An 18,584-nucleotide genomic window follows, 5' to 3' on the forward strand; every position below is an offset into this window, starting at 1 on the left:
AAAAATTTATCAGGAAGGCTGCCAAGAGTCCAATGGCACCATTAAAGGAGCTGCAGGAATATTTGGCATGTACTGTTTACTCCCTGTGTGTTTTCTTCACATTATTGGGTAGGGTGAATAGATGGTGACTCTTTATTGTGAAAAATATATAACCTTGAATAAAGTTTGCCAAAACCATGTGGCAAAATGTGTTGTGGTCTAATGAGATCAAGGTAGAACTTGTTGTGCATAATTCTAAAATATATTTGGCACAAAAGCAACACAGTACATCTCTCAAAGAACACCATACCCATGGTGAAGAATGATGGTGGCAGCATTATCATCATGCCATGGGACCCTAGTCAAGATAGAGGGAACAATGGATAGCTCCAAATACCAATCTATTTTAGCAAAAAACATACAGGCCTCTCTTAAACAGTTGAACAACCCAAAGCACAAATCCAAGTTAACAGAGAGAAACTGTCAGGGCCATCTAGGCCTTCATAGAAGGCCCATATCAGCATTCTTGAAGGCTAACACGAGCTTAACCACAAGTTGGCGGTTTCAGTGCAGCAGTGAAGTCACCTTCCAGCCAGTGTAGCGTTCATCGGTAGTGTTTGCGAATGCTAATAAAATGGTCAAGCCAGTGCTATCGAGAGCAAGTAGCACAGGCTAACAATGGAGAAACTAAGATTTCTGTCTCCAGACTCTTCTTCTACACACACTCGTTACAGTATTTTTCATTCAGACTGAAGTATTCATTTCCCTATGCAATTTTCTTAGTTACTTTTAAAATCAACATCGACTACTACACACAATGGAGCAACCTGGCAGTCTGCTGCTAATCCCTTGCAAAATCCTTTGCCCTGTTGCTTTTTTGGTGTGTCTGACTAAGGCTATATCCACATGACAACGGCAACGAGATTTTTTTTAAAAATATCGCGTCCACATGGGCAACGGATCAGTAAAATATCAGGTTCATATGGCAACGCAACGCTTGCTGAAAACGATGCAATACACATGCCACACCACTACGTGCGCTGTAAGACGGTCCCATCAGAGACACCAGAACAATAGAAGTAGACACATGCGCATAACTGCGCATGCGCACAGTGACTATCCCTGTCACTGTCACACGCATACACTTTCTCACTCCCTATCCTATGGATATAGTCCCTTTAAATCACGTGCTCATTTTTTGAATGGAGACGCGGAAAGAGGAATGAACGGGGGTAGATGGAAGCCGGTACGCCAACATTCTGATATCCTCCAGAATTATTTAATGGTCCGGAATAAATTGAATGCTACACATTGATGGATTACTTTATTCTTCTACGCCCTTTTTGAGGAATGTATTGTCGGACTTAAACCAACATCTGAAGAGGTGAGATCGCTCCTTTTTTTTCCCTATTTTTGCTGGCGGGATTGACTCTGCCCTAAGGGCTATTCTCTCTCTCTCACTCTCTCTCTCACTTTGCACCATTACACAATAAATATTCACAGTGAAAATATTTTGTAAGCGCGTTTCATGAACCAAGTTATAGGATTTGTTGACAACTCGCATCGAGTTCGTTACACTTCTACCCGGCGTGAAGCACATGTGGTTGTGACATCATCGTAAACCCGTTCTCAAAAGATTTCGTTTTGGGGCACCCAAAACGCCGGTGCCGTGTGGACGCCAGGCCGAAACGATAAACAATTTTATCAGATTCACCTGAATCCGTTGCCGTGTGGACAGGGCCTAAGTTTTGGCTAAGATGAAGTTCCAGCTCTAATAGTAATGGTTCACCACTGCAAATCAACAAAGGAATGGTTCTAGAAAACAAAGATTAATGTTTTGGAATGGTCCAATTGGAGCCATGAAAGAGGGCTGTGCACAGGAGCTCGCCTCGCAATTTTATAGATGTGGAGCATTTTTGCAAGGAAGAGTGGAATTAAATTGCCAAATCATGAAGTTGGCATGTCTAAGTTGGCAAACACTTACCTAAAATAGGTGTTGAAGGACAAGCAAAAGATGCTGTAAAATATAATTAGTTATGGGGTGTGTACACTTGTGCAACCAGGTCATACGTTTTTTTTTCTTGTTCTTTTCCTAAAATGTTTCTATTTTTTTTTCTAAAATGTTTCTCTTTTCACTTGAATATTGCTGGTTGTGACTATATCACATTGAAAATGATCTGAAATAATTTATTTTGCTTTCATTTATTTACATCACAAAAATCTTCAGTTTTAACAGGAATGCGCAGAATTGTATATCCACTCTACGGTTTCCTAAGTAGGCTTAACAAATATCTGAGTCATATTAACATTCTGACAACCTGGTATGCCAATGTAAAACAAATGTTGAGCTCATCCAGTCTCTTCCTGGCGGCAGTGAACAATTTTGTTTTTTGCAACACTCTTCATCATGTTGGGAAACAGGAAAGGTTTGGAGCCCAGGCACATAAATCCTCTGTTCTCACATACCTTCACTCTCACTGCAGCCATGATATGATCTTTCTCAACAATGTTGTGGAAGTATATGATGGTGGGTCACAGTGGGTAAATACTGTATAGCAGAAAGAATGTGCATGGTGACTATTTTCCACCAAAATAAACATATTAACATAAACCTCTTGGAAAGTGGTTAGTTCTCTATCTTATTCAGTGGTTCTAAAAGTAGTCCTTCTCTTCTGTATTTTCACACTTTTTTCTCCACGGGTCTTGACATAATAGTGACACTGATGTAGTGGTAGGAAGGCCTTGTCTAAGTAGTGTTTGGGTGGTGTGATGCAGCTTCCACTCCTTCACTATTGACTCCACAGTGTTTACTGGGATGTTCAATCTCTTACATATAATTTTACACCTTAGTCCTAAATTATGAAATTCTATTACCTTATTTTTAACTTCATTAGAATGCCCCTTAATCTTCAGTTTCACTCCTTTCCGTCTGACTGACAGTCTCTTCAATTACAGTTCAACTGAGGTGGTTTTGGTTCAGACCAGAACATCAAGGACGTAGTAGCTCATCTGGCCTGCCGTCAAAACAACCATGATTCCCAAAACCTCAAACAGAACTGAAATGTGACAATGTGAGAGAGGACCAACCGCCATGACAAATTGTTTACAGCAGGAAAAGCAACAAACAAACAACCAAGTTTTGTTCCCCGAGGGAACCTCTACCCAATGCATCGATCAGAACTGGAATTGGATAAGAAATGAAAGAGGAGATAAAATTCTAGTGAGAGGCCTGGAAAATTCATTAATTTGGCTGAATTACTAACTCATTAGCAAAAAAAATTTAACAAAACAACGACCAAGGTTTGTGTGGAATGATGAGTTCTTTCAAGCAAAACAGTTGGAATGGAAATCCATGGAGAATTGACGGAGGAGATACTATTTAACTGAATTGTGGATGATGGACCAACGGACGCCACGCCATGGCAATAGCTCATCGGCCTTATGGCCAGATGAACTAAAAATGGAAAATCCTCATTAAGACCATCTCTTTCACCTAGACCTTCTGGAAAACCTGGGGGGTTGAATTCTTATGCAAGCATCATTGTTCAGAATTGCTGAACCTTTCAAGCAATAATTAAAAAAGTTAACTGCCTAATGACATAGTGTTCTCTTTTCCCAGCAAAAGATATTGACAATCATAAACCATGGAAACCTAAGAACATTTTGAGGCGTAAGGTAAGTCTTTTATATGCAGTAAATTATTTTCCACCTGTCTCTATGTTTCTTTCTCTTGTCTTTCTCTTTCCCTCTTCATTCTGTTTTTCTTTCTAAGTCTAGACTTCTCTCTCCTACAGAAACCCACCACCAAACCCCTTCAAGTTTTCTCCCCCTCAGTGCCTGGTAAGACGTTTTCTTCATTCATAAGAACATTAAAGAGAAACTTTATCCATCCATTATCCGTAGCCGCTTATCCTGTGCAGGGTCACAGGCAAGCTGGAGCCTATCCCAGCTAACCATGGACAAGAGGCAGGGTACATTCTGGACAAGACATCAAATCATCGCAAGGCTGACACATACGTAGAGACAAACAACCATTCACACCTACGGTCAATTTAGAGCCACCAGTTAACCTAACCTGCATGTCTTTGGACTGTGGAGGGAACCGGAGCACCTGGAGGAAACCCATGCAGACACAAGGAGAACATGCAAACTCCACACAGAAAGGCTCCCGTCAGCCACTGGGCTCAAAACCAGAACCTTCTTGCTGTTAGACGACAGTGCTAACCACTACACCACCGTGCCACCCAGCAAAACTTTAATATTTATCAAATATCTGATTCACTGTGAGACATTCCAGTCTGCAGTTCTGCACAGTGTGACATAAACATCTTGAACATCTTCAAACTTTTCATAGACACCTGATTTTTAAAAAAAACTGTTATTTTCTGTATTTTAACACACCTTTTCCTTTTCTCCAACTATTTTACTTTCACATAAAGACCCAAGAATGTTATTTTTCTATAGTTGAGAGTCAGTCTGCCAACCAAGCCCACAGTGGAAGAGGGTTACACCTACAGTTAAGAGCAAACAGTGTGTATAAATTTCTGTTCCAGTATGGATACAGTGCCTTCAATGCTGCTGTGCCTGATACACAATGGTCCACTAATCTCATAAGTGCCCTTGTATGGTATAGAGAGCGTGCACGTGACGTCACGAGGTCACGTGATATTTGTTTATCTGCCATCTTGGACGGCATGGCCACGCATAGAATTTAGACGAAACCGTTCTAATTATCAAGTGTGTGGGAGTAGATCTTTCGAGAATGGTTATATCTTGTTCAGCATTTGGTTGTACCAATAGACAGGGCCAAAAGGAGGGCCTGTCATTTTATAGATTCCCCGCAGACGAGGAGAGACGCGCAAAATGGGTGTCCGCTGTGCGAAGAGAAAACTGGTACCCCAGTTCTACCAGCCGAATTTGTAGTGAACACTTCATATCAGGTAGGTGTAATCTTCTAATTCAATAATCCTAGTACATCTGTTAAGTTGATTTTCGGATTGAATGATAACTGCATAGTCGGTGATTTGTGATTTTTTTTTTCAGACAAAAACATACATATTTACAACCCTGTCATTATCTGGAACAGAGTTTAGATTTTGAACATTCTTACAATAAAACGTCCTGCATAGTCTCTTTATGATAAACGTCTTAATGCCACTTACCCATGAGGTTATCAAGTAGACATTCTTCTTCGGAACCTTCCAGGGGTATAGTTGAGATACCCATCCCGCAACAAAATATTTATAAGCTTCCAGGCTCTTGTAAGCTTTGAGGGCTTTGCCAGTGTAACACGATTCACGATTAACAAGAAAATTGTAAATGTCGTGGTAGGCCAGATCGGGCAAATCGCCGGCACCGCAGCTCCGAATTTCCCTAAACAAGGATTGCGGCAAGTTGTACGGATCTGCAATCCCCAACCTGGAACACTTTTCCACGTAACGCTGCCTCACGTCACCTTCAAGATGCTGAACAAACTTAGACAAATTATCGCGCGATGTAGATGGGGTATTTTCCGAATTTTCTTGGGGATTACTCCCTGGATCCATTACGCTCGCGCAAGGTAAACAATCCTGAAGCTGTCCAATATGGCGGAGTAAACACGGACGGGTCACATGACTGCACATCCTCTATAGCCCTATGTTGGTTCCTTTCCAGTGATGGATGGGTTGGATGAGGGCCGATAAACCGTGCATAGCAGTATGTCATTATTTGTGTGGCAGCCTGGGAAAACCGTTCACTTGGTGAAATTTTGATATTTTCTGCCATATATAGTTTTGAAAACTAAAGGTTTTTGGAAATCATTGGCAAGAATATAAATTAAATAAGAACATTTCCATGTTGTTTTGATCTACGGTTTGTTAATATAAGTGTCAAAGTATATCTTTTTTTTTTTCATGACATCCAGTGGGTTTTCCCAGACTACTAAAGTACTAATAAAGTGTTCACTGTGTATATAGTCAGAGGTTAAAATGAACCAGAATAATCTGGAATGGTGTTCCACAATAACTCAAAGTGTACAGTCACTGCATCACAGAAACAACGGTCCAATCATGTTTGACAGGAAGAAAGTAGGAGGCAATTATATTTTATCTTTAACAGAAGTAATCCAATTTATTATCTACGGTGTAATCTGACATGACATGCATGAACACTGGCTATGTTTAAAATGTAAAGATCTTTGCCATCCATATGAATTCATTCCAGGAGGCACATTGGTGCACTGGTTAGCACTGATGCCTCACAGCAAGAAGGTTCTGGGTTTGAAACTCATGGCCTTTCTGTGCCGAGTTGACCTGTTCTTCTGGGTGCCTGTGTTGGTTCCCTCTGGGTGCTCCAGTTTTGTACTCTAATGCCGCTTTTCCACTACAAACGCGGCTGAGCCGTGCCGTGCCGAGTCGAGCTGAGTCGAGCTGAGCGGGGCTGTTGGAGTTGCATTTCGACTACAACCGCGCTGAACCGTGCTGGCTGGAAGTGGGTGGACACATTGGGTGGAGTTAGCGAAAGTGGGTGGACGTCACGTGATGTCGTTAAGCAGCGCAAACAGTGACATCAGTGACAGTGGCGGAACAAGTCAGAGCCGGGCCGGGGGCGGGGCAAATGACCGGGCACTTTATTAAAGCTTATCATAACATCGTTTTAGGCTACAAAATGTCCGCAACTGCGGTGTTTACCAATTTCAACACTACCGGGTGCAACTATGTTATTTAGTACATCAAGTCCTTCAAACGAACATGTAACTCAGAAACAAAAAACATTAGGATACTGTACATGGCTCATAATAAAACATCAATAGCCTACTGCGCGCATTATTTGAAGGGCATACGACGAGCCTTGTGCTCCGCGAACTCGTGCACGATGCTCTGTATGTCACTGATTCAGTGATCTTTTAAGCGGTAGTCTCACGACCCAAATAGTAAACAATAAACATGGAGGACATGGAGTCGTTAGTGTTGCTGGTCTTGGTGCTGTGGCTTGTTGTCACCGACAACGCAGACAGATACTGGCAAGAGCGTATAGATGAGGCGAGGCGCATAAGGCTTCAGAAATTCTCGTAATTCGTAATTATTCTCCTTCCGGGCTTGCGGTGTTTACAGATCCCAGCGCGCTCGCGGGGCGTGTGTGGGCATGTGAGGACACTCCTCCTCACCAATCAGTGCACAGGGGAGTGTCTGCTCACGCCCCCAACCTCAGTCAGCACGGTTTGGCTCGCTTCAGCCCCACTCCAAAACGGTGCGAGTTTTAGGGGCTAAGCAGGGCTGAAACGAGCTGAGTCGTGCCGGTTTTTGGTAGTCGAAACGCGAGCCGTGTCGGGCTGAAGTGAGCTGAAGCGAGCTGAAGTGAGCTGAAAAAGGGTAGTGGAAAAGGGCCATAAATTGCCCATAGGTGTAGGTGTGAGCATGAATGGTTGCTCGTCTCTGTGTTAGCTCTGCAATAGATTGGTGATCTGCCCAGGGTGTACTCTGCCTCTTGCCCAAAGTCAGCTGGGATTGATTCCAGCTTCCCCCTGATGGATAAGCAGTATGGATAATGGATGGATGGATTCATTGCTAATGAACTGTTTATATGGAGCATAAACTGAACAGTCTGTAGAAGATCATTTATATGCACATTAAATAATCAAATACAAAGTTCATCCACATGCAGCAAGTGAGGTTCAGTTCCAACATTAAGTGCGCATGAGTCCAGTCAGCAGATTCAGCTTATTAATCTTGTTGCTTGTGTTTTTAACAATTTTTAAACAATTTCATTCTCAGCAAAACATTATCAAAGTATGATTAAATGGATAGTGAAAGAAGAGTTTATAACAGGAATGAAGTTGTAATTTGATTTGATGGTAGATTCAAGCTCAAGGATGCTCTAGTTGTTGAAATAGTATAAAGTGCACATATTGTTCTAACTCATCTTTTAATAATAACAACTTTAAAAGCCATTGTATGGGAACAACTGCACAAGAAATAATGGCTTTACCAAAGCTTTTCTCTTTTTTCCCCCGTGTAAATTCATTCCCATTCATTCACATTCTTTTCCCCTTGTGTAAATCCATTCCCTTGTGTAAATTCATTCCTCACGGTCAGTATCAAATGCTTGATTTCAGTTTCAAATTGACTAACCTCACAATTATTACAAATAGTCCTAGATTCAAATTTGTAACATGAACCGTTTCCTTTCAACACTGCTTCAGTGCACAAAGAGAGCATCATGACTCAAATATATGCAGAAACTGCCAAGTGATGCAATGTGTGCGTGTTCTCTTTTTTCACCTATAGACATTCGTAAACCACTGAAGCCTGAGATCTCTCTGAGGCCTGAGGTAAGTATATCTTATGCAGAAAATTATTTTCCCATCTCTTTCAATGTTTCTTTTTCTCGTCTTTCTCTTTCACTTGCCTTTTGGGTTTTCTTTGTAAGTCCAGATGTCTCTCTCCTACAGAAGCCCATCACCGAAGGCCCTCAAGCTTTCTCCCCCTCAGTGCCGGGTAAGTTTTCTCCATTCATGAAAAAAATATTAAGGGAAACTTAATTCATCAAATCTGATTCACTGTGATGCACTGCACTCTCCAGTTCTACATAGTGTGGCTCAGAGCAGACTGGCCCCCATTCTCAGACACCCAGCACCCCCTCCTACACAGAGGGTAACTCAAGGTAATGAAAACTACAATGGCTAATTGTATTAGTAATTTCTTGAACATCTGTGAATTTCTCAGACCACCTGCTGAAAAAAAAACAAACAATTGGTCTCTCTTCTATATTTTAACACTTGTCTCCTTTTTTTCTCCACCTGTCTTATTTTCACATAAAAACCTGTCTGCCATCCAAACCCACAGTGGAAGAGTTGTTACACATACAATTAAAATCACACAGTGTGTATTCCTATCTGTACCAATAAGAATACAGTACTTTAAAAATCTTGACAACCCTGCTGTGTTCATATCCTGCCCGGCTGTAGCCCTATGGTAGTTCCTTTCCATTGATGGATGGAGTGGATGAAAGCTGATAAATTGTGCACAGTAACAGTTACTGTGTTACCGTGTCAGTATTTTGTGGTGACCTGGAAAAACATGTCACATAGTGAAATTTTGATATTTTCTGCTACATATAGTTCTTAAAGTAGGTGTCAAAGAATGTTCTAAACAGAAAAACCCAATTTGGTCATCTTCCAACTCAACATCCAATAGGTTTTCCCAGACTGCTACACACCTGTATACTTACAAAGTGCACTTACAGTATGTGGTAGATGTTCCTGAGAAAATAGCCAATAATGGTACAAACCCCATTTCCAGAAAAGTTGGGATATTTTCCAAAATGCAATAAAAATAAGTGATTTGTTAATTCATGTGAACCTTTATTTAACTGACAAAAGTACAAAGAAAAGTTTTTCAATAGTTTTACCGATCAACTTAATTGCATTTTGTAAATGTAAATGAAGTTAGAATTTGATGCCTGCAACACACTCAAAAAAAGTTGGGACAGAGGCATTATTACCATCGTGTTACATCACCTTTCCTTTTAATAACACTTTTTAATTGTATGGGATCTGAAGATACTAATTGTTGCAGTTTTGCAATTGGAATTTTTGTCCATTCTTGCTTGATACAAGACTTCAGCGGCTCAACAGTCTGTGGACGCCATTGTCCGATTCTCCTCTTCATGATGCGCCATACATTCTCAATAGGAGACAGATCTGGACTGGCAGCAGGCCAGTCAAGCACACACACTCTGTGAAGTCATGCTGTTGTAGCCCATGCAGAATGAGGCATGGTGTTGTCCTGCTGAAATAAGTGTGGACTTCCTGGGAAGAGATGTCACCTTGATGGCCACATATGTCTCTCTAAAATCCCAATATATGCCTCTGCATCAATGGTACCTTCAAGTCAAGTCAAGTTTACTTGTATAGCACTTTTAACAACAGACGTTGTCGCAAAGCAGCTTTCCAGAAAATTAAAGACTTTAAACATGAGCTAATTTCATCCCTAATTTATCCCCAATGAGCAAGTCTGCAGCGATGGTGGCAAAGAAAAACTCCCTCAAATTACATGAGGAAGAAACCTTGAGTGCAAGACTGTTCATGAGAACTACAGTCCTAAAGTTATCATGGCAATTGTAGTCCTCAGCCACCACAGCAAAACTGTAAGTGTCCAGAGCCATCTTCCAAGTGCAACTTTCAGCTGTCCATATAGGACTGTTCTCCACAGGAGTGATGTGATGTAGGGCCAGATGTAGGTCATCAAGATGGCTCAATCCTGATGCTTGATCAAGTTCTGTGGGGTCTGACGGTGATCCAACCAAGTGAAATCCAAATTGTGAGGCAAAAAAATCAAGATAAAAAACAGGCAATCAGAATCAACATGAACTAGGCAAAATTCAAAAATACAAGAAACCAGAAACCAAACAAAATCAAAACAAAGCAATCACAATATTAATGCTTGGTAAAGTCAGACACTGGCACACTCAGTGTTTACTTCACAAAGTCTCTGTGCTGTGAGTGTGCTTATATAGTGTGTGGTGGTAATCGAGTCCAGATGTGTGTTATCAGTAATCCGTTGACTGTGAATGTGTAGTTGCTGGGAATCATAGTCCATGGCAGACATGTTTGTAGGAAATGGTCTGTTCTGGGCAGTAGAGTTCTGAATAGATTCTGATGAATACGTGACATCCTGTTTCTCACAATAGCAGCAGAATTGAAAGTGCTATAAACCAGTATAAATACTTAAACTCCTTTTATAGGCAGAAATTTGTCGTCTCCACATTGTTACTTGGAATAATGAAGGAAAATCTATAAAACCCAAGACATTAAAAGTCTTGCTGTGATGAATTACATTTCTTTGTCTGTTTGAAGAGAACAAAAATATTTGCACTTGACTGTAGCTAGCTGCATTGTTTCATTCAATGAGAATGGCTTACTAATACCTAATTGAAACACTTAAACTGCATAATCACACAGTGCATAATTGTTCTTTTTCACCTATAGACATTCATAAACCACTAAAGCCTGAGAATTTTATGAGCCCTAAGGTAAGTGCATCATATGCAGTAATTTATTTTCCAGCTCTCAATGTTTCTTTCCCTTGTCGTTCCCTTTGCCTCTTGTTCCTGCTTTTCTTTATAAATCTAGACTTCTTTTTCTTTCAGAAGCCCATCACCGAAAGCCCTCAAGCTTTCTCCCCCTCAGTGCCTAGTAAGATGTTTTCTCCTGTCATAAAAACATAAAAAGAAATTTTAATATTTATCAAATATTTAATCCACTGTGATACACTCCACTTTCCAGTTTTGCAAGGCGTGACTCAGAGCAGACCTGCTTCGCTCCTCCGACACACAGCACCCCCTCCTGTACCGAGGGTATCTCTGGGTAATGAAAATAATAATGGCTGTTTTTATTACAGATTTCTTGAACATCTGTCAATTTCTCATACACCACCTGAAAAACAAACAAACAAACAAACAAAAAAAACATGCTCTTTTGAGTTGTTACACTTGTCTCCATTGTTCTCCACCTACCTTACTTTCACATGAAAATTCCGGAATGCTTTTGTCTACAGTGAATATTTATAATGATTTGTAATGGAACAAATCATTTTCAAAAACATTCCTTTGCATGCTGTAATGTTTATCAGTCTTGGTTTTATTTATTGAAATAGTTCTGTGCTCTGTTTACCAGTTAAATGATCAGTCTACACTTTTTGATCATGTAACTGCAAAGGAAATCTCTTTTTTGTTACTTTTATAATCAAGACGCAATACTAATGAAATACTGCACAATTGATGAGTATGTAGGTGTATATGTACACTGAGTGGACATATTATTAAGGATACATATTTTGTAAGGTGTGACGATCATATAGATGCATTTTTTAGGTATGCAGTTACTCACTGTATCTCATGTGTTGCTAGGAACAATTCATCAGACCCTCTCCATAACTGGAAAGAGACCACCAATGGACCTTGGTGACACTGGCACTCCATATGATGAGAATGTGAATAAAAGTATTTTGATTAATTTGTGCATTGTTTGTGCATGCAAAATAACCATGTACGTCATGATTTCTGAAGTTATTAAACATTATTTTCTTGACATGTGACATCACTCAGAACCCCATTAATGAAGCACATATGTTTATTTTGTGTGCACAAATGATGCACAAACAAATCAGACATATCTGGAGTCATTTGGGCATTAATGGGGTGCTGGGTCCTTAAGACATTAAAATGTTTAATGGTTAATTGCTCTAAAATTGAGCAAAAAATTTTATTTTGCATGCGCAAACAATGCACAAACGATCTGAAATACTTTTAATCATGGTCTTATCATATGGGGTGGCAACTTCACGGAGGTCACTAATGGTGGATATTATTTAGGCAATGGACCATTCTCAGCATGTGTGTGTAGCACGGGCGATTGCTCTAAGACAACGAGGGAGGCTTAGCCTCCTCTAAAAATGACGAACATAGTGTAGGATGAATTGCGCTAGGCTTATGTTATAGCCGACCTTATAACATTGCTATTTCAGATCCAGAATCATAGAAATATATGTGCTCAACCCAATTACAGTGCGAAATCATTCCCTTATAACTTTCCCCAGTTCACCTAATGTGTGCGTGAGTTTTTCCCCCTCGTGACAGCGCGATGCAGCCCAGACTCAGTGGACTTCAATGGCATTTGGGAGCTCTGCGCTTTTCAGTCTCAAAATGCAAGACGATTATTGGACAAATACTGCGAAAACGCCCGCCTACGGACTCCGAGCCTCACAGTGGGAGGGACATGGCAGTTTCCACGAGGAGACTGGTGATTGGTGAAAGCGGACGGATATTTTCTTTGATTGACAGCTCGTTTCAAATATAGACAGGCAGCAGTGAATCTCAGTTCAGTCCCATGCGGATTCGCAAGTGGTGTGGTGTATTGTAAGAGATCAGCTTACATTTCGATTTCATTCATTACATACGGTTTCTACCAGCTTTTTTAGTTTGTATATATTTCATTGTAAATAAAGTGTAAATATAGTGTTGTCAAGTTTGCTATCTTAGTTCCAGAAATTTCGTTTATTTGAGTGACTGAACTTGAACTTGAGGGGGCTAGTCAGCTAGCAAGAAAGCTGCGCATGGATGCCAAGCATTGCTGATTTAATTTGGTGAAGCCATTTGCCAGTCTTCCTTTTGAGGAAAAAATTAAAATTAAAGAGCAGGGTAGACCAACGCCTCAAATTGACTTGGTGAAAAAGGTAGGGAATAATACTCGTTCCTTTCAGCTCTCCTGGTACGAGAAAGTGAATTGGCCAACAGCAAGTGACCCACATCAACAACAGTAAATAGGCTACTTTAGTAATATGTCATGGATGGACCAAAAATATAGAATCTATTTAAAATGTTTATGCTGAGTATATTATATTGGAATATATATTTTTCTGGATATGAATTAAACACAGCCACAATTTGGAAAACATTTTTAAACAAAAACACAGCCGAGAACATTTCACACTACAGACCTGGATTAAAAGTGAAGGGTTATCAAAATTGTCAATAAAACATTTCTCAGTCAAAATAAGTAAAATATAGGGAAAATGTCACTGAATGAAATGTGTGGCACCCAGCTCTATGTTTGGCTCCCCAAGGTCAGTGCTTGTGCCTATTCCAGAACACTCTGCTGTTACTGCTGAGGTTCCTGACAAAGAGCTGCTTTCAATAATGATCAATTTTTAAACAACATGCCACAATTTTAAAATATAAAATGTTAAAATATACCCCCCCCCCCCAACATCATGCATATTGGACAGTAGGCTAATGGTCCAAAAGAACCTGTTATTTCACAGTTTGTGACCCTGCCAACAATCAGCCAGTTCAGAGGCAAGAGTATGGGCAAAATTGATGTGTTTTTTCTTTTTTCTTTTAAAATCTGGAAATATCGTAACCGACCAGCTTCCCTTGTTTGAAAGACTACCAGCCGCCACTGGTGTGTAGTACTGGTACAAGTCGAACAGGCAAGCAGTAATGATGGGCTTTTTAAACACCTTAATATGACTGCTGGGTTGAGAGTCACTCTATCGGCCACAGTGGAAGTGATCTTTTGTGAATTATTGCCTTTATTTGTAAACCTACAGATAAGAACACAGTGTGTGTTCCTAACTATACCAGTAAGAATACAGTGCTTAAAATCCCCACAATGCCCACTGTGCCTGATTAACTAAACATCCGTAATTCTCAGAGGTAAAATTCTCAAGAAAATAGTCAATAAGGATACCTACAAGGTCAGTACACCTAATAAAGTGTCCACTGTGTATATTTAATACTCCTTACTATTCATCTAAAATCCACAAGCTGTGTTGGATCTTTTTCTACTTGATCTTGATCCAATAATTTTTTTCTCAGGTCCACTTTCAGTCTCAGCTCTCACTCTGATGGAACAGGGAGACAAAGTTTCACTTTACTACTGGAGTTGTAGTTCATATTTTTCTAGCCAGTTTAGCTCAGACTTGCATAATATTAATTACATGAAGGGCAATTTAAAGATTAATGATAGACTAGAAACTAAAAACACTACACACACACACACACACACACACATATATATATATATATATATATATATATATATATATATATATATATATATATATATATATATATAGTGAGCTCTGCATCCAGTTTCATATCAGAAGACATTGCATCAAATGATTGCACTTTGCACTGTCAAAGAAAGTTGTCTGCATATTGCAGTGAGAGTGCTTTGAACAAGTATTAAAGGCAACTTCAGCTCCTTTTAGAAGTGGAAATTTGTCTCCCATCTACAGACTCAAAGCTGAATATTCCCAAAGCCAGTCCAAGCATACTGTCTATCAAGATGCACCATCTGCAAACACGCACCCACACTATAAGACACTGTCATATCTCTTTTTTGAACAGGAACAGAAAGTGATGGCATAAGAACGTCACGTCCTTCTGAAGATTCATTGTTCTTGATCCAGACCCTCACCTCAACTCACACACCAATGAGTAATTTAAAAACCACTAATGTTCTTCATGCTCACCATTCTACTATGTCATCTCTTTCAATTACAACTCAACAACCACTTCACACAACACAATCCCAAATGACCACAAGTAAAACTCTATTCAACACAGCCAAAACACAGACCAACACAACCAAAACTATATCTAACACAGTCAAAGCTCAACTCAACTTCACCAAAAAGAAAACAACTCAACCCCACAACACAATTCATCCCCAACCTGAGTCCAGCACAACCAAATTACAATTGGGCACACCCACGTTCCAACTTAGAACGGCCCAGTTCCAACATCACACAGTCAAATACCCTCATAGAACAGCCCCGCCCAAACCCAGGTCACCCCAATCATATACAATTCACCCTCAAATGAGTATAAACCAGTCCCAACACAGCACAGCTAAAGGCCAACTAAAAATGACCCAAAACAAGTTTACAACTCTTGAACCTATCACAACTCGATCCCAACCTCACACAACCCAACCTAACTCTATTACAACCCAATCCCAACCTCATATACCTCATCCCAAACTCATTGCAACCCATTCTCCACCCCATAAAACCCAACCCCAGTCTATTAGAACCCAATCCCAGCCCCACATAACTCAACCCCATTCCAACACAAAACAGTCTCAACCCCACAAAACTCAACCCAATTCAAGTGCAACCCAATCTCCACCCCACACAATCCAACCTCAATCCACTGCAACCCAATATCAACTAAACATAACTCAATCCCAAACTAACACAGTAAAATACTACCCAAGAACAGTCAAACCCCAATCCGGCACAATCCACTCTCAAACCGACAGAACTCAACCCCAACCTACCACAATCCTGTCTCAACTCCATACACCCCAACCCCAACCCCAACCCATTGCAATCCAATCTCTACCCCATGCAACTCAATTCCAAACTAGCCCAGAAAAATACTATCCAAGAACAGCCCAACCCCAACCCACTACAACCCAATCACAACCCCACATATCCCAATCCCAAGCCATTACAATCCAATCTCAACCCCATGCAACTCGATTCCAAACTAGCACAGTAAAATACCCTCCAAGAACAGTCCAACCCCAACCCACTACAACCCAATCACAACCCCACACATCCCAATCCCAAACCATTATAATCCAATCTCAACCCCATGCAACTCAATTCCAAACTAGCACAGTAAAATACCATCCAAGAACAGTCCAACCCCAACCCACCACAACCCAATCACAACCCCACAGATCCCAATCCCAAACCATTCCAACCCAATCTCAACATCACACAACTCAATCTCAATCTAGCCCAATAAAATACCATCCAAGAACAACCCAACCCCAACCCACTACAGCCCAATCACAACCCCACACATCCCAATCCCAAACCATTACAATCCAATCTCAACCCCATGCAACTCAATTGCAAACTAGCACAGTAAAACACCATCCAAGAACAGTCCAACCCCAACCCACCACAACCCAATCACAACCCCACACACCCCAGTCCCAAACCATTACAACACAATCTCAACCCCACACAACTCAATCCCAAAATAGCACAGTAATACACCATCTAGGAACAACCCAAACTCAACCCACCACAACACAATCTCAACCCCACACAACTCAATCCCAAAATAACACAGTAATACACCATCTAGGAACAACCCAAACTCAACCCACCACAACACAATCTCAACCTCACACAACACAATCTCAACCTCACACAACACAATCTCAACCCCACCCCATTAAAACCCAATCCAATTCAACCAAACACACAGAAAAAACAATGAAATACAAATTGACCACACCCCGATCCAAATCCAGAAAAAAAAAACAAAAGACCAGAGCACCCCATTCCCGCAAAGCACAACCCAAACCAACTACAACCCAGTCCAGTACAGCTAAATACCAACCTAACTTCAGATCCCATGAACAGCCTGTCACAAAAGGACATGCCAAAGATATAACCAACCTGAAATTTACACATGAACCTGATACTTACCACCAATTCAGCACAACATTAGAAGAGTTAAGCACTACTGAATTCCAACAAGCAGACCATCACCCAACAAGTGCTACAATAAAACATTCTAACACCAACACATGGCAAAATGATAAAACTGAGCTTACCCTCATAAGTAAGCCAAAGCAACCTGTACAAAACTCTAACAGTCAAAACTCGCCTTGGGATGAAAAGAAGCTGGTCAACAAGACGCTCCCAGTCAGCAAAATGGGTAAATTCTCCTGTTGCTTACTATCACTTATGTTAATGTATTTTAAAAAGCACTGATTGAAAATTGTAAACATATGAGCATAGTGCTTATCATCGATGATGTATTACTTCTAAGATTATAGTGTCTGGAATACATTTTGTAGAAACTTCCCTGGGCCAGTCAGAAAGCAAATGTTTCTAGATGACTAAATATTACCAAAACATCTTATCAAGAATTCCCCTGAAGGTCCCACCAAATTCAGGCCAAAAACTTTTATAAAGAGCTATAATCCACAGCCAGGGATATAACCCAGAATCTGTAGTAAGATTCACAAGAACAGCATATTAGAGTTCTTCAAATTGTAATAAAAACCTCATCCTTATGAGACAGCTTCTCCATGTCACACAGCTCCAAGCCAATCACGGGATGGACATCTAACAAAGCCTGTTCTTATCAGTGGGGCACCGAATAGGAACCAGGGTAATGATATCGATGTGTGTTGAGGCTCCAGCATTATTGGTCCTAACAATTGTCTTTCACATGCCATGCAACTGTGACTTCACATCACATAACAACACCTAAATTGAGCTAAAATGAGACTGCTGCTGCCAAGCATCACTTATGCCATCAACTGCATTATTCAGTCATTATTTTATTATTTTCCACAAAAGTCACCATGCCAACACTTCACTTGTGCTATAACTACTGTATTACACCCACTCAGTGTTCTTTAAACCTCATTGCCACCCAACCACCAAACTCTGCATTATGCTGTCACGTCATGCTCATCCCTCATGTAAAGGAATATTTCAGCGAAAAATGTCAATGACATTAACAATCAGTGAAATACAGGAACCAGTTAGCATGTTCTTGTTAACTGGTACTTGCAGCTTTAATTCATTATTAACAACTTTTTAAAAAACTTGTATAACAGCACCACCTTTCCAGGAATTCTCACATCTAATCTGTCCTCACCACTGTACTCATTCAGGACTGCACCGTCTGTCTGCCTAAGTGCTTTCACTGTCTGTCTCCACAGGACTCTCAGACACCTGCTCACACCCTTACTTACAGAGTAAAAGCAGCTTGTTGTCTGTCTCCACTTCGCCAGCACCGTCCTCTTCCTTATCCAACTAGATCAATTGCCATTTCTCACCACTCAAGTTATTAATCATTTTTATGTCTTTCTAGGCCAAGACATGTCTTCACCTTCTGCTCCTGTGACACGCACTTCAGCACCTACAGTAACCAAGCGTGTCCCTACACTCTCTGTTCCTAATCCAAAACGGTTGCCTCCTACCGACTTAAACGCCTCTAACAAGAGTACAAAGGGTAACAAGCCATCACATTTTTCTAGTGGTAGGCCGTCTGTACAATGTATGTTCTGCTCTTTATTC

At 40.6% G+C, this 18,584-nt stretch overlaps 1 protein-coding gene across 4 annotated transcripts in view; it reads left to right on the forward strand.

Annotated features, from left to right (window-relative positions):
* Positions 1-18,584, forward strand: part of LOC132891639 (target of Nesh-SH3) — a 60,950-nt gene that overhangs the window by 15,432 nt on the left and 26,934 nt on the right. Inside the window, exons 9-19 of one of the 4 annotated variants that reach the window (XM_060929417.1) lie at positions 3,599-3,654; positions 3,774-3,819; positions 8,247-8,290; positions 8,411-8,456; positions 8,542-8,622; positions 10,949-10,992; positions 11,110-11,155; positions 11,246-11,326; positions 14,872-17,208; positions 17,596-17,667; positions 18,379-18,519. In XM_060929417.1, coding sequence (XP_060785400.1) covers positions 3,599-3,654; positions 3,774-3,819; positions 8,247-8,290; positions 8,411-8,456; positions 8,542-8,622; positions 10,949-10,992; positions 11,110-11,155; positions 11,246-11,326; positions 14,872-17,208; positions 17,596-17,667; positions 18,379-18,519 — 2,994 coding nt within the window. The remainder of the gene's footprint in view (positions 1-3,598; positions 3,655-3,773; positions 3,820-8,246; positions 8,291-8,410; positions 8,457-8,541; positions 8,623-10,948; positions 10,993-11,109; positions 11,156-11,245; positions 11,327-14,871; positions 17,209-17,595; positions 17,668-18,378; positions 18,520-18,584) is intronic. The other 3 variants (XM_060929418.1, XM_060929420.1, XM_060929421.1) reach the window with 3 other exon arrangements.

Source organism: Neoarius graeffei, chromosome 9 (genome assembly GCF_027579695.1).
Source record: "Neoarius graeffei isolate fNeoGra1 chromosome 9, fNeoGra1.pri, whole genome shotgun sequence".
Taxonomy (NCBI): Eukaryota; Metazoa; Chordata; class Actinopteri; order Siluriformes; family Ariidae; genus Neoarius; species Neoarius graeffei.